Consider the following 17663-nt stretch of genomic DNA (forward strand, 5'->3'; position numbering starts at 1 on the left):
AGTGCTTACGCCGCAGAACGAACAACGGGCACCGATCACCGCGCGCGGCTGTCTCGGCTCTGCCTTCAGTTTGCTGTCGCGAGCACACCTGAACAGGTGACCGACTCGATCGTTCGATAAACTTCACAGTCGGCGTTTCATCCACGGTCGACAGACTCTTTCGCTACGATCTCTATGTTCCTATTGTCTTGGGCCGCCTGTAACGAGCCGTTCGCTCAAAAGTTCACTGTTCACTTGCCGCGAACGTAATTATAATCGTCGCTCGTGTTCACGAGGGAGGATACGTTAAAATTAAAATCATTTTGTCCCTCGATCGCGAGCATATTTTATACGAATTTATTTTACGAATTTTTTTTACGAATTTTTTGTACGAATTCGAACCCCCACGATTGCAACGCGTAGTAAAACGAACGAAAGAAAGTGACGCGAAATTTAGCGTTCGTTCACGATAAGCATTCGATATCCAAAGTTCTCAAGTATCGTTCACATTGAAAGAAAAACGAAGAAAGTCAGATGCAAAATTGTCGTTCTCGAACGTTTGTTTCTGTTTTACGATTAATTGTCAATCGTTTCGTTTCGCGAATGTAATTGTTACTCGAAAGACGATTTTCGGACTGTATAACGCGGAAACATTTAGAGGAAAGCGGAAATTGTTGTTTTAATTGCTCGTCGGATTTTCTCAAACCTCGCGGCAGCTGTAAACAAAGCGACGAGGGTGATCGACTATCGTGGGTAAAATCATGCTTATCGCCGCGAGCGAATATTCCGTGTAACGCTGAGAGCTCACCTAGGTAGGTGAGCATGCTTCGTGTGTTCCACAGTTTATCAGTAACGTGCTGACAGTCCGCACGAAGCCGCGAAACAAGGCTGCTCGAATGAATTCTCTCGTTTCTCCTCGGACGAACGATACTCGGTAAATCGTCCTCGATGAAATCTATCATCGTTAACAACGATCTTTGATTCTCGCTAAAGCGACGGTTTTCAAAATAAAAGCAAGAGTGACTGCGAATCGTGACTTTTCGACGAAGTGATACACTACCAGTGAAAGTATAGGAAGAGTAATCTGTTGCACAGTGACATTGAATAATTCACTCGAAAGGCATAATAATAATTCATTAAAAAAAACGTATCGTACGAAAACATTGACACGCGTATCAGAAATCGAGAAATAAGCATGCCTTGGTACGAGACAGAAGTTACCGAAAAGAGAAGATTATGAAGAATTAACGCACCGTGTACAACAGTTTCATGGAAACCGTGAGTATCGGCCAATCAATGTCCATCAAGTTGTACGAATTCTCTCGTTTCGCGGAAGTTTGCAAAACTCGACCGTTTGCGATTTTTGGAAACTCGGGTAACAGTTTCGAACCGTGACAGTGATTAGTAACTGGCGCCTATCGCGCGAAACGTGCTTCTACGAAGTGTCAGTGTAAAATTTCACGGATTCGCCGAAGTGCAATTAAAACTCGCGTTGAGGCAACGTTTGAATTTAGTTTGAAACTACAATTTGAAAACTTCCAAGAAATACATTTCCATGAAATGTTAATACTTCACGAAATGTTGCTACTATCGAACATCGTATGCAGCGCAACGATCATTTTACGATAAACAATATAATTCAATCTATGGTAACAATTATTGCATAAGTATACGTTTTGCACAGAGATAGAGTATTTTGCTATTTTTAAATAATAAAAGATATTCTTTTCCAAATTTTCCGCGACCTCGTGGCAAGTTGCATTTCATAATTTAACAAAGTTTGATATAAACTATATATAACTATAAATTAGCCTTTTAAAATTTGACCAATTCTAACATTTGATTTATATCAGAAGTGTATTAAACATTTTTTACGAAGTTTCAACTCCGCAAAATAAATTGAAACAGTATGCGATTATAAATTGTTATACGCAAAAGTAACAAGAAATGAATTTCTTATGTTAACTACCGAAACAATTTTTAGTCTGTTGTATGTTTCTTACTTTGCACGAAGAACAATTATAATATTCGAGCGATTCTTCTTTACGAATTTGAATTGGAACAATAATGTTACGAAAATGAAATAAGAATAAAACAATAAACACACACTAAAATTAATCATGGTCTAATACAAACTATAATACTCACACATTCTGGTTTCAATCGGGAGATTGATTATCAAAATATTACAATTTCTATTACATGAAAACAATATCATTCTTACTATAAATATAAATTCAATATCATAAAACAATATCATTTATTAATGGAAATAATATTGTCATAGAGATTAGTTTTATTATACATCCTACCGCTGTGATTCTTAGATCCCGAAATAATTTTACAAATGTCTTTGAATAATGTGTGAAAAATATTTTTGTCAACATTGAGACAAAAATTTGATAAAATAATTAAATTAATGAAGCAATTTGAATCGCTGAAATAAATCTGTACAGCAGAGTATGCTTCTGCAGTCTGTATACAAAAATAGAACTAAAGTAAATAATATAATACTTGCATTTCTATTTTTTTTCATCTTCTGGTTGGTATAAAATAAAAATTACAATACACAATGGAAACACCGATACAGCAGATACCGATTGCTATTACCAGTGTCCTCAATTTCTTTAATAATTAACTGCTAATAATCCTGATGCAATCTCGAATACTGTGTAAGGCTGTCATCGTAATCACTTTTCGCTTGTGACACATGACACAATGACATTACGAAATCTCAGTCCTGTTTTTTATTTTTAAATACGAGCACCTGGTTTCACATAATAAAACAATTACTCTAGTTTTGTTTCAAAACCAATTTCAAATTGAAAAAGAATAATTAATACGAATCTATATCGTCGTAATAGATACATGCAATATATTGTTGTATAGGCATACATTTATATCGTAAATGGAATGTCAATAAATTACAATATACTTTTGTGCATGTAAGTATGCAGAACGTACTGAAACATAGTAATACTCAGTTGTCAGGAATTATAATTTAGGAGACTGCTACAATGACGCAAACCATTAATATCTTAAAAGAATTGATACGCAAGACTTCAATTCGTGAAAGATTATCTCAATTGGAACGAAGAAGTCCAGTGATCAAAAGTTGACTTACGTAAATTCAATAGTCGGGGATTTGACAACAAAGTTTATATATGACACCGTGTTGATGAGGAATACAATATAAAATGTATTTGTCACATTTTAAGCCAACTGTCAAAGGGGGTAGTAAATTCGTGCTCACTTGGTAATATAGATAAATGATTCTGGTCCTATCTATCATATTAAAGAAACAATAAATCGGATTATCAGGCTGATAATAATCCGAAACATACAGCAAAGATCGTCAAACAATTTTTAAATGAAAAAAATTATATTGAAATAACCGGCACAAAGTTTGGATTCAAACCCTACAGAGAGAAATACAAGTAAAATAAAAAAAAAGAAATTAATGGATTGTACAAAGCAATAGAAGATTCATGAGATTCTGTTAAAATCGATTCGTTTAATAAAATCTGTACAAAGACGTGTGCAGCAATCGCTAAAGTTTAAAAATAATACTATGATATAGAAAATATATTATTTATAAGTATGTGTCCGCAAACTGAAGCATAAAAACAACTATAGTTGTTGTCATGTTCAAAGTTGAAGTTAATTTAAAGTAATTGTGTATCTTTTAAATCTACAGAGCGCCTCCCGAAATATTTCCGTTATTTGTCATTGTATTTAAAACCTTCTCGAAACAAAGTGAGAAGTGCTCTTGTATCGAGAAATTTAGATTTAATTAACGAAACAACTGTAATAGAATTTTTCAGCACTAGATATCCAAATTGTTAGATTGGACGTAACGGGCTGATACCATTGCCAGCACAACGTTCACCTGATCTTACTCTACTCAATTTCTTCTTGTGGGTAAAATTGAAAGGTGATGTCTACCGCAAGGAACCAAAGAACGAATAATTATGCCTTGTACGAGTATTTCATCGGAAATCCTTACAGGACGATTACACGTATTTATTAATGCTAAACATTAATATTTTGAACATTTGATTCGAATCAAAGAAGCTAATTTCACACGTTAAAACTTTCATTAATTAAATTTACATTTCTCCATCCTGGGTTGATGAATTCGTATTAATATCAGCTACGATATACTATAATAAAAAATACATGATTTCGTTTAAAAAAATATATGAAATGTCTCCATGTAAGTATGTAGCGTGTGTACATTTCACAGCAAGTAACGTGTCACTGGAGGGTCTTCTTGAGGAGTGTAAGACGATCGGTACAATCGTGCAATTGATATCTTCGAGAGCATGGATGAATGCATTATGCAGTCGCTCACACTGAAAATCATTCAATGGTCTTGCTTACTCATTGGTATTCCTGGTATCTCCTCAGCAAAAGAATTTTTATTCTGAAATGTAATAAAAACATATTTATTATATTCCGGAATAGTAACTATTTTTTGCCGAAGTAAATTTCAAGCCTAACAAGTCGAAGCGTTCATAAATAAACCACATGCTTTATTACGATGAAAAATCATTATTTTCCATTTTCTCGTTTAACTTACGTCTTTTCTTTTCCAATTTGATAAAAAATAATTAAAATGCCCAAACTAGTGGAACAAAGCAACGGAAATCAATTAACGTAGTGTTCAACAAACCAGAAATACTGAAAAACAATTCACTTGAACTGCATAGTTTATTCCACGAAATCCCGAAACTTTTATAAATGGACGACTCTTACAATTAGTACGATGTACTTTTCTTCGGTATCGTTACATATGTTAATTACATCCTTCTTCGAATTCAAAATAATTCTTCGTTCAAATTCTAAATAATTTTTGCTGTATTCTTTACAAAAAGTATAAAGAAAATGCTTTTACATTGTTGGTACCATACCTTATCAAAGGAAAAATGAAGACAAAGTTTGAACAAAAATATTACCTTATTCCATGAGCCTTTTCCAGCAAAATGGCTACTTTTGAAAAATGCCGTGGAAACGTGCTGAAAAAAATTTCTTGTATTCTCATGTTTATGCTTTAGATTATCCATTACACCTTTTTTACAATAAATCTTAAGTTATTTGATTTCAATATAAAATCAAATTACTTCTAGTTTACTTTTACATACAAAATAACGAGGTAATCTAAATTATTCATTATTTGAAATATTTTATATACCCGGAACTTGTGCTACAGAATTCGTTTCAAGCTCCTGTATAAATTTTCCAAACTATACCTCGTACTTCAAGCGAACCACTATCGTGAGTAACGATACGCATGTACACTACTGTTCAAAAGTTTGGGATCACTCATTGTGTGATAATAAAAGTTGGATTTTTTCGCAGAAGAAATAGATGTTCGTACTTTTATACTTTATAACCAAGTAACAAATATTTTTCTATATTTTACATGCTTTTCGTCGAATTAAGTACCCCAAATCTCTAAATAAATCCTAATTGGAACCAACCTTAAAAGTAAATTTGAACGATAGTCACAAAATTGATTAGACATTGTAAATAAAAATTTGTCCCAAATATTTATCAGCCTGAATAAAACGGACATTAAATATTAAATCGCTGTGTGTAAAATGTACTCAAAATGTCAGCCCTGCTGGTAAAGGCATCGTTGATATCGTTGGAACCTGATCTGCAAATATAAATTAACGTATCTGTTGCAATTGTGTAATAATTCTCTCCGATTTCTTGTCAACACTGTACGAGTGTTGTAAGCATCGCGATATAAACATGAATTTTATTGCTTTATGAGAAAAATTATATTTTATTGCTTTTACTTTGTTTAGTAAAGTTCCACGAAGATAACTCCTGATATTACAATGAAACTGAAGAATCGATCCATCTTTACATTTTCAATGTCAAATTCTTACACTCTTTAATCTACTATAGCCGCTTCTTTCCATTCTGCGGTCTCGAGAGCGATTTACGTGCTATAATTATACCATACGATCAAACGGTTGCTAATATTCATAAATAATCGACTTTCAAGAGTAGTATTCGCATTTATATAGAAATATTGATTTCAGGAAAGCTTTCTCCTATCCGAAAATTTCCTTACTCGAACACTTATTCTCGTATCGTGTACTTCCCGAATTCTGTATAAGGATTTTCGAGGCATAATTACGTCACAAATATAAAACTCTTCAAAGCCATTCCTCTGTAAATTTCGTATCCATGCATTACAAGTAATGTTCTCTGACGAATGGTTTCGTTAATGTACCTCTTGGTCGTTGTTTCACGAACTGTGAATAGTATAGAAGGATACGAGCTTTTGAGACATCTTGCACAGCGAACAGTTGAGATTGTACTCGATGGTGGTAAAGCAAGTGCATAATCAAGTTCTAACGCAACGAAAAGCGATATTCCTAACTGTACGACGGCATGAAAATGGAAATTTCTGAAGTCACTTGGCACGAGCTCAAATAATTATCATCGTAAATGGCAAGTTATCGTTGGTGCATGTGCATCGCGTTAGGTGGACGACCGTGCGTGTACTGCACCGCGATGTGGAGGGGATCCGTCACGCAACGATTTTTAGTATGGGGTGGGCAGGATAGCAGACGGTAGTACGGGGTGTGTCAATACCCCGTGCGGTGTTATCATTCGGAAGCATGCATGGCAGGTGTAGGAAATGACGTCACGCACCTCGGAGTATCCCCGTTTGAAACACGACCTTACTGTCTATTTTCGTCGGACCACCATGCATAAAAACTTCCTCTGTTGTACCCATGTGAAACGCAACAAAGGATATCCTTGCCTTCAGGGCTAACAACACGGTGTACTATAATTGCGAGAGTATTTGCTTAGATATTAAAATGAAAATTCTGTTCTTCCTTGCCTTTCAATACAATCGTTATTTATACACACCGCTTCCTCCGTTTGGTAATCCGTAGCTACTTCTTCGTTGCAGAAGGTGCAGTAATTAAGCTTTCACAAGTAGTTGCATTTTCATAATAGTTTTGCTAAACTTTTGCGATCAAATATATCCACGAACGGGAAGACTAATTTCTCGCCGAATTGAAATATTTTTACACCGAATTTTCGGATCATTGAAAGGGAAACAGGCCAACTGTCGTATTACTGAAAATTTACTTTCGTCGTTACGTTTCTTATAATCCTATTGAAAAGCCTCGGTGGAATTAGGTCAGTTCTTAAAACTTCTATTATATCGATTTATCAGTTCGATAAAATACAAGGAAGCGCAATTCTTAACATGTACTCTATTCCATCGTTAATTTCTCAATCGTTACAAGAAAAATTCTCGTTCTCGAAGGAGTGTATATTAAGAGGTAGGCAAAATTCTTTCGTGGAAGGATTATAAGCAAACGTACTGATTTCAAAGTTTTTATATTGTCTCATGATATGAACAGAAATTTCCTAACAATTTACACAAATTATATTAAAACTTGATCGTACATAAATTCGTTAAAAAGTATGAAAAGTTTTCGATTGTTGTGTTATCCTTTTTCATTCTTAAAAGCAAACGAAAGAGAAATATAGGCATGATTACATTGGACACAGAATGTTGTTCTTTAAAAGAGCTGAAACGAAAAAAAGTAACTGTACATTTAGTCGCCCCAGTTGTTACGTTACCTTTTTGGGGCCATCTGAAAACAGCGGACCTTCAGAATGTTCTCCTATTTAAAAGACTTAAAAGTCAAGAGCGTAGCCGACACACTCTGTTAGCAAGAAGAACACCACCCGGCATATAGTTCCAAGTGTTCCTGAAGTGTCCTGCTATCCGAAAGAAACATCTCTACACGTACATTCAAACCTACTATTACCTTAATCGTGCGATGCATCGTTCGGAGACACTTCGCTATTGCTGCACACTTCCTTCAACAACATTTTGCTACGTCGAATTAAGACTAGAGTAACCTTGACACAGAATTTAAATTATGTATTATAGAAAGTGAGATTTGTCTGTCCAATGAATTTTTGTGAATTTTTTAACTACCGGATTCGTTATTGTAACAACTGATTTCTTTCGGGGAAGTTTTGTATTTTTGGATATTCTGCAATTGTATTTTTCCCGTTTCTACATCCAATAGCTTCGTTATTTTTTTCTCATATTTAAACAATAACATTTCGATAGTCCACGAAATAATACGAAATGCTTCTGAAGTATTTAATAACTGTGAAATAATTGTAATAAGTTTTCAAGTAATCGGTCGTGAAAAATATAAAGAAATTCTTTGCACTTTTCTATATTTTGGTTCCAAATAAATGTGGCAAAACATTTCAATGTTAACCGCTTTTTTTTTAACAGAATCGTTCATTGTCTTATCTGTCTCCTTGTAAACGGTTTTAAGACGAGTGCAATGACCTTACGGCTCAATATCATTTAAGTTCGGTGAAGCTTGACTTTAACGAAAGGTATTCTATTTCAATGAACAGGTGAACAAGTTAATTGTCGTACTAATGATGCAAGTGTATCAAGTGATAACTAAGATTAACAACAGATATCTTGCAGCTGTCTAATATGGAAAGTATTTCATTCTGGATTTCATTTCGACAAAAATTAAAAAATTGAATCATTACTGCCTTGGAGTTAATGATGAAATTCTACGTAATAATAATAAAATGCAATTATTAAGATTTATTTTAGCTGTATTCAGCTGTTTAAAAAATTAGAAATTTGAGCCATATACATTTTAGAAACCTCGTTTAAACGTGGCATTTTAATATTTGGTTATTTTTAAGTAGAATTTAATTGTTAAATCGAGGCTAATTATGATTCTTTTTTGAGAAAGTATTACTTATAATACAAAATTAAAGAATATTATAGGTATACACTACTGATTGTAAGCTTAACATTACCACCTTTTCTGTAATATTATAAGATACAATATGACTTAATTCTGGCTTGACAATTTGAATATTACGATAATCCTTTAAAATCGTTTTGTAACTCGGTTAAATTCGTTAATTACGTCTTTTGTCTAACTAAGTTAAGCAATCGAACAAAGGAATGAGAAAAAAGAAGTCTCATGTACCTACACATTAGTCGATTGAGAAATTTCAAGACAAAGACAGACATTCGAGCAAAAAATATATAATAAAATATATTCCGAAGTTTAATTGTGGAAAGTGTAATTAAATCACAGCACAGTTGTCTACGACAATTCACTTTGTTACGAGGATATACGATTGTTTGCTTCGAGTAGTATAAAGTAAACACAATATTACAACGAGGAACACGATACACGACGATTAACTAATTAAGAGGAGGTAATATTTTCTTCTCTAAATAAATCGGTCTGTTGAAATTCTAGAAAACAATCCGTTTACGAATTACCAACAATGAATGATGGTCTGAAACTCATGACCGACAGTTGTATAAATTCTCTCCGCTCCCTTTGACGTAATTATCACGCGATAGTGTTCGCAGAAAGAAAAGTGGTCGAGTGTGAACCATAATTTTGAAAAAGAACTGGTCATCTCGGTCACGACTTCTTCCGTAATCTAGATGCTCTTGAAGACCGAATTAATGATGTTTCATAATCTCACTTAACAATCTGGTTTCCGGGCATCGGCCTTGCAGACCACTGACCACGGCCGGATGCTCTTGTCTACAAAGAGCGAGAATGAATAACCAGCGGGAAGAAGTCAGTGAACAAGGCTTTAACGAACGCGATGCAGTTTCGTATAACCGGGTGATATGATCGGAGAAATTAATAATACTTTGCTCAATTCGAAGAATTCGAAACTGTTATTTGAAAATACCCCAGCAGCATGTGGCGCTACTAATTACTGGTATAACAAAAAAATAAATCACACTAGATATTCTATATCGCGCGATAAAACCCGAATGTAGCGGATTCTTCGCCGGGAAATAAATCACGAACAAAGAATAGCATTCTTTTATTTTCCATGAGCGATCCTTTTTGAGATAATCGATTCTAAAGAATGCGTGGAGCGCAAGCTGAGTTAACAAGTTATTTGTCGCGTTTCGTTGAAAACTCCACGAAATTACAACGAAATGTAATTTAATATGTAATTTCTATAATTCGGTGAAATTATGACTTGATCGTTGTTGTTTACCGCGCCGTTATCATTCGCATAAGTTATACACTTATATCGAGTGATGTATTTCTATAGACACAAAAATAGCATGTTTCCTTCTTTCGCGATTATTCAGGTTGCAATTTCAATAAAATCAGTTTCATTTATGGTCCAATAAACATAGCAGTGCATGCTCGGAAGTGGAGTTAACTGCGGTTGCTTCGTTCACAATTCCGGAAAAGATCAACTTTCAGTTACAGAGCTGCTGCTTGAACACAAGGAGCAACACAATAGTAACATCTGTAACTGTATCTGTCACTAAATTACTGTTCAATGAGTTTCAATCGCTATAAACAACTAGTGAACGTTCTTCACAGTTTTAAACTAGGTAAATTGCAATTTAACAAAAAATTATTTTCCACACCTTGCCGTTTAACTTGTTGCATTTTAAATAAAATAATAATTTCTTCGAAATTGCAACTGAGATGATCATTAGTGACGCTGCGGAAAATTGATTGAAAAAGAATCTATTTCGATCCAATTCGATCTTTTCAAAAATTGAATACGTGCTTTTCACGTTAGAAAATCCTTGGAAAATGTACACAATTATTTGTCCTTTTATAATACCTAATATAATATAGTGACGATTTAAAAATGAGAATTATAAATGTATCCAATAGAAGTATCGTGTTTAACGCACAGAGTAAATCGCTATTCGGTTGGATGGAGAAATACAGAATGATATTAGAAACTGGGTCGGGTACAGTCTTTTTCTAGATGAAGATGGAGAAAATTAGAGAAGAAAATATTACACGGTTCAGTAAGGTACACCTTCTTGTGATCGATAAGATACAACTGCACATTTCTCTTAAATAGAACCGTATTTTTTATTAAATATCAAAAACCATTTTATGCGGTGGGTTCGTTGATTTAAAGAATAAAATGTATTTCAAATTCCATACTTTCTATAGAAATGTATCACCATTATATTCTAAATATTTTCTAAAACAGTTATGTATTGGTTCTATATCATTTTTACGTTCGGTAGTTATCTTCGAACAATTAGTTTGAATCCATTTTTTTATGACATCTAAAAGAAGAAATTGCTCAACACAGTAGCATCAATGATCGAAGGCTAAACACGTTACTACACCTAAGTGTTTTATTATTATCCTCATGCTCCATAGAATAATAATTGTTCGATGTTAGAAAGTACCCTTGTTACGTATTAAGTAATTTCCAGAATATTTCATGTTACAGTCGCTTTGAAAAGAAATGTATACTGGATGTCTGTCTTATAAGGAGATAAGTATTGTATTTTCTTTATACAAATCGCAAGACGGTTTCCAAACAAGCATATACATGTAATTTATTTCTTTTTTATTTCTGAACAAAAAATTGTTGTATTAAGATATAATTCAATAAAGCTTTTTTAACAATGTAGAATGAAACATTATCTTTTAAATTGTGTTTCGTAATATTAAAATAGACTTCTTCTCTTATACTTTAGTATAACAATGTTTTGTGCCGAATAAAACCTAACAGAACGTTCATGAATACAAACATGGACTACACGCTTGGATGAACACTGTTCTGAGTTTTTTATTTTGCACCAAACAACAATGCTAATGATTACTTTTTGATACCTTCAATTTCTCGAGAGATATTTCACCGTATTCAGATAAAACGCACACTATACACGAAAGGCAAGGCAGTGCCGATAAACGAAGACGTAAAAGGACAAAATTCTTAGTGGAACGAAAGAGTTGTAAATGCACAATACGATGGCTAATGAACACGACGAAGTAAAATAAGAGTTCCTAGTGCAAATCATCTGTGTTGAAAATTCAAGGAACACGAAACGAATGACTCCTGTTATCGAGGCTTCTCAGAAGACACAGATCTCGTTTTATTTTTCACGCTTGTATTACGATTATGTGGTATAACACAACTGTGGGAAACCAAGTACGACTTCCGGCGAGCTTTCACTTCGGTTAATTGCCCTTATGGTCGCTCGTAGCTCTTGACAATCTTGACATTGAACGAAGAGCAACGTCGTTGCAGAGAGAAAGCACCGAGGCACCTGTTTATCAGTAGTCAAATTGTACGTAACAGGTACAGAGATAATAACTGTCACGAGCCAGCTTCGCTGTTTGAAGAACGAGGATCAAGATCCAGTGGTACTGCCTTTGTCTGCAGCGAGAATATCTTTTTTTTACTCTCCTTTGTAGACAGAGCATGTAATGTATTACAGCCATGTGACTTTCGTGAATCATATTTGTTACAACATACCGTGACATCAATTTTAAGAACTGATATTAGATCATTAATAACTCGAACATTAATATTGGTACTTTTGTCATTTCTTTTTCTTAAACTCTGTGCCGTTTAGAATGTGTACAAATTGTCGTTATAAATTATCCAAAGAAAACATAATAATTATACTTACTTGGAGCAATATTTGACAGGATACTCATTTACTTTTGTTGTATTTTATTGCGTTTGGATACCTTCGGGGATTATTGAAGTATGTTGCCTCAAGTAATTGCTTCAGTAATTACTATCGTTATTAATAATTATTAGCGTATTGAAAAAATGATACGTGTAGAAAAAGTTGATAGTCACCAAGGTAAACGGAGCGAGGTACTAACGAGATACTAGAACTACTACTGGTTCATTTGCATGCTATCGATAATTAGAGTACCATTATACAGAATCCTTTACATAATATGTATTTCTCACACTTGGTTGCTTCAAGAGTATTCTGTAAAAGTAAGATTTCTTATTTCACGAACATTATGAGACACGGAATTTGATACTGGATTGTCAAAAATTCACTTTTCTCATATCGAACCAAAATTTAAACTGCAATTTACTTTTCTTGAAATATAATTTTCCCCACAGTTCAAATTCGAGACGACCTAAAAAGTAGATAACATTACTTCCAAGTGAACGATTGTGACGCAAACGATAAAAATATGTTCACAGAAGAATATCAAATAAGCTATTGTCTTACATTATTATCGCTGTAATTTAATGAAAAATGTAGATCGATGATTTTTACGTAATAATGATTCCCCGAAGTGGAAGAGAAAGTTACTAACGACAGCTATAATTAAAATACTTCGAATCGCATGAACTCTAGAAAATCCTAGTGATCTACGGATGAATTTTCTCTATTCTGGAGAAATCCGGTCGCGTGCCACGAGAAAATCCTTTTTCTTTTCGTAACCGGTTTATTCGTACTTTCCTTCTGCCCGAGTTACCTTTCCAGCGGGGTGCAATGCGCTTTGGTTAAGTTCCTGATCTTCCCCCCGTGTTTTCTCCTCGCCGCCAATTACAGCGTTCTAAGAAGTCCACGTCTCTAATGTTGTACGGTTGAGTTAATTATCTTCGAGATGCCTGACCGAGTCTGGTTACAATACTTCATAGACAGCCCCGCCGAGAAAGATCACACGTCGGTGAATTAATACGAGCGTGAAAGTGACACATGTGCGAAAGTTGTGTAAAGTCAGACGTATTAATTAATTTTAATGTTTCTGTCGAGAAAATTCTTCCGAGGAAAACAATAAATTCGTTTTCCTACATTTCTTAATGCAAATTCAACGTTATTGCAAATCTTCGGTGCACGAATCGTGAAAATATTTAGCTTTTCAATTATACATTTAATATTACTTAAACCGTTAGTTTCTACGAAACTACGATAATCGTAATAATTATTCTGACATGGAGAAAAATACAATTCTTAATCTTGTTATAAATGCTACTTGAAATTCTAACGACTACTTTAGTTTAGTCTATCATTAGAATAGTATATAAACAAAGATATTTCGAATAAGTTAGGGGTGTTCCCTCTTCGGGAATACATCATCAATTTATTAGTGTCAAACGACTTGTGACGTTACGTCTAAACCAAATTGGGACATGAATTTAAAACGATTAAATATTTAATTCAACCTATATACATAATAGCCTTTGAGTCTATAAATATTATATCTCTTCGGATATTCGTTCACCTGCTTTTTATAATAAGAAGAAAAATATGATTCATAGAACCATGTACCGATAAAGTGATCGAACAATGTCTTCAACTTTGCAATGCAATCGACAAGCAACCAATTTTTCTTGTTTAAGGATCCAGGACATCAGCGAGCTACCTATCAGGAACCTCTCAATCGTTTGCACCGAGCGTTCAACCACTCGGTGAAGGATAGTAATCATGCCAATTAAGGGATACTTGCCGCCAAGATGACCTCGACGAAACCAATCACAACATTTTCATGGCTGTTACGATCTTATAAGAGGCGCAGATTTAAGTTTGAATGGCTGCCATTTGTATTCGTCTGCCTTCTGACGTGCTGCTCGGCGAGAAACAATCCACCTCGTTTTCTCATCGATGGCCAAACGGAAATTGTTCTCAGGCTGAAAGAAGGCCCTGATACACCAGTTGGTAAGAACAACTGGACATCTCGAATTGTTCTCCTGCGCGTTTCTACTGTGCCGATAGACGAGAAGTTGATCTCTGGAAGGAATTGCGAATTGTACCCAGTCAGACATTTTAATTAGTCTTGGAAGATCACCGACCGAGCTTAAATTATTTGATACAGAAGCTGCGACTAATACTTCAATTTTACCGATCAATTCTGGTTCCAATCATCTCGATACTTTGAAAACTAAATAAGTACGAGGGTATCGGAAAGAAAGTACAAAAGTTGCAAACACTGACAATTTTTTCAAATAAGTAACCGGTACCTGTAATCGCTGTTCATTAGTTTTAATTTTTTCTGATTCTTGTCATATACTTTGGTAAAATAAAATTTGAACGGGTGAATAATTATAAGGAATGTATATCGAATCGCGATAGAATTTGTTAATACGCTTGATTCATCTCACTTTGAGAAACGTTAAAGAAACGGTATACGAATTTTTTCTCGTTCTCCGTTAGTTAAGAAATAATGTGGCAATGGACACACGCAAGAAGTATAGAATTAACAACGTGAGATAATTTCAAATTAGAACGTTCATTAATATTACATTGTTACTATTTTCTACATATCTGACCTCGATCATTGTAAGTTAATAAGTTTTCAGACTAATTATGTATTGTGCTTTACATACGGGGATAGATTGAGAAACTTATTAGACAAAGTCACATCTGCGGTAGAAATTGTTCGCTGACAGATGTTTAAATTATTTCAATAGTATAAAAAATCGTACGTGAAATAGAATGAGACAAGACAAATTTTTCTTTTAATTACGATCTTTAATTAATTTCTAGTAACCACGAACTTTTTAATTGTTAATTGAAGCTGCTACACTAATGGTATATAGTCTCGCTGTAAATGAGTGAAATGCAATTTACAGTTCACACAGTCAAACGCACAAGTATGGCAATGTTATCCATACGAAGCAATAAATTCTAGAACGAAAGACCGTAGGTAGATCATAAAAAAAATAAGCAAAGGATTAGTATTTGCGAAATGATGGTGTAAAGCAGCTTTCTCAATCTACACAATCTGCATATCGTTGAATAGTTTTGATCGACGTTTCCTTGCCATAAATGTAAAACATAAAAGATGTTTCAAATAAGTGTTGTTTATTTTTAAAAGAACCATTCAAAACTGAGAATATTTACAAAACGTACCATTTAAAAAAATGAATTTGCGTGTTCCTCTTGTTAGTTGCCTGGCAGTTGCATCCCCACTCAACGTCTTCAAAACTGATGAAAAATTCGGTTTTTCTACAATTTGAAGTTTGACAGTGTTTGTGACTTCCAACATTAAAAGGTTTCATCTTCTTCTGTATGCAAGTTACCATATCTCAGGAGCCGCATACCTGTGTGCAATGTCTACAATATAATCAGCGCTTCTGTGCATTTAAATTAATTACGCCCTTTACTCGCTGACGCATCGTGATGCCATTCGTGCCGACTGGTTTCTGTTGCAGGCAGTTTAATTTACAGGCTTCGTGGCGTCGATCCTGACGGTGACAGCCTGACGTTCGGTGTTAGAGATCAACCTGGCAGCGACGTGATCCGGGTCGAGAATTTCAGTTCGAACGAGGCCAATATTTACCTGAACAAATTGCTGGACAGAGAGGTAATTCGTCCTCGAAATGATCCATTTTATCGCAATGATTCCGCTTCACCACCCACAATACCAATCTCACGAGATTGCTTCAAGTATTGTCGCGAATGCTTTACAATACTTTACCTTTGCTTCCTTATCGTCCGATGATATCAAAATGGAAAAACATACGTGTCTTGCATACAGAGCAAAACTTAAAAGAGATCTATTTCGTTTTTCTTACTATCATATAAGGAAGTTTTTAAAACAAATTCTTTACGTTTTTTTTTTTTTTTGGAAAGTAACATTCTTTACGCATCAGTAAGAAATATGAATGAAAAAAGAATCTTTATCACTTTTGTTCTTAAAAAGATTACGTAGTGTTCATAAGTTGAATTATAATAAGCATTGAGATTCGTATTAATTACTCTTTGCAACCGCAAATTACACGAATCGTACCTGTAATTGTAACTCGCACTCTCTCCTTTGAAAGCAGAAAATAGAATTAACCGTGAAAAGGCCTCTTCGCAAATCTTATCTTATAAATTGATGAAAAGTATTCTATAGTTGCGTTAATTGAATATGAAAATTAGAATTTTTATTACTCTGTGTAATGTTTTCATTAACAGTTGATACTTAAATTAATACAGTTACCACTATTTAAAAGTCAAAGTATATACGGTTACAACATCCTATAATACTTAAGTGCATAATAATTATTAATTCCCATATCTATCGTATCAGCTTTTAATTTTAACATAATTACGTTCTTAAAGGAACACAAGCGTAGAAAAAACCTTCCCTACAATTCTTCGAACAATGCTGCATTCTTTTGCGTATAGGCAATAGTAATTATAATTAAAAACAAATTAATGAAATTGATGTCACACCATAAACGGTAAGAAAACGTAGAAAACAATTTTCACCTTCACCTATTTTACATGAGATCCAGCAGAAGAAAATAATTTCTACGTTCATTTTCCTGGTATTGTGTTTCGTTTTCATCTCGCACGAGTGATCTCCAATTCGTGAATACGTTTTATGCATACGTGTATCCAATCGTGGTAACAACAGTGTTGAACGTATTAAAGAGAAATTCAGGGACGAGTAACCGGGCAAAAGAAGCATGCAAATAGTGATCTAGAGTAGATTTACTCATGGAAGTCGTTATTTAGTCATCATCGTCTCCTCTAGACGTGACCGTTGGCGTGCGAATTAATTTCTTTTTAAAGAATAGACGATGTTTCGAAATGACTAGTTTCGTGCTTTGCGTGTCACGGCGAAGATTATTGGCACGATTCCATCAAATTGAGACGATGCGACGCTGCTTTTTTCCTGAACGACTAAATCCTATGCATGCAACCTATTTTTCCTAAGCGTTCAAATGGCTTTATCTTACATGGTCACAAAAGTTTTATTAATTAAAAAACTGCAATGCGTTTCATTTTCTTTCGTATACGTGGTGAAATATAATGTTATTCTAATTGAAATTTTTAATTATAGTAAAAAATATATATTACTGAAGATATTATTACTTTTCGACGACTCTTTTTTCAAAGAAAAGTACCCTTTGATTATGCTTCA

The 17663-nt window shown here is 34.2% G+C and overlaps 1 protein-coding gene across 1 annotated transcript in view; it reads left to right on the plus strand.

The window, feature by feature from the left end:
- The first annotated feature begins 1126 nt into the window (after positions 1 to 1126).
- LOC143149000 (cadherin-23-like) overlaps positions 1127 to 17663 on the plus strand; it is a 31123-nt gene continuing 14586 nt past the window's right edge. The window contains exons 1-3 of the mRNA XM_076315895.1: positions 1127 to 1257; positions 14149 to 14464; positions 15961 to 16112. Of these exons, the coding sequence (XP_076172010.1) occupies positions 14263 to 14464; positions 15961 to 16112 (354 nt within the window). The 5' untranslated portion in view covers positions 1127 to 1257; positions 14149 to 14262. The remainder of the gene's footprint in view (positions 1258 to 14148; positions 14465 to 15960; positions 16113 to 17663) is intronic.

This window comes from Ptiloglossa arizonensis, chromosome 7, assembly GCF_051014685.1.
Source record: "Ptiloglossa arizonensis isolate GNS036 chromosome 7, iyPtiAriz1_principal, whole genome shotgun sequence".
Lineage (NCBI taxonomy): Eukaryota > Metazoa > Arthropoda > Insecta > Hymenoptera > Colletidae > Ptiloglossa > Ptiloglossa arizonensis.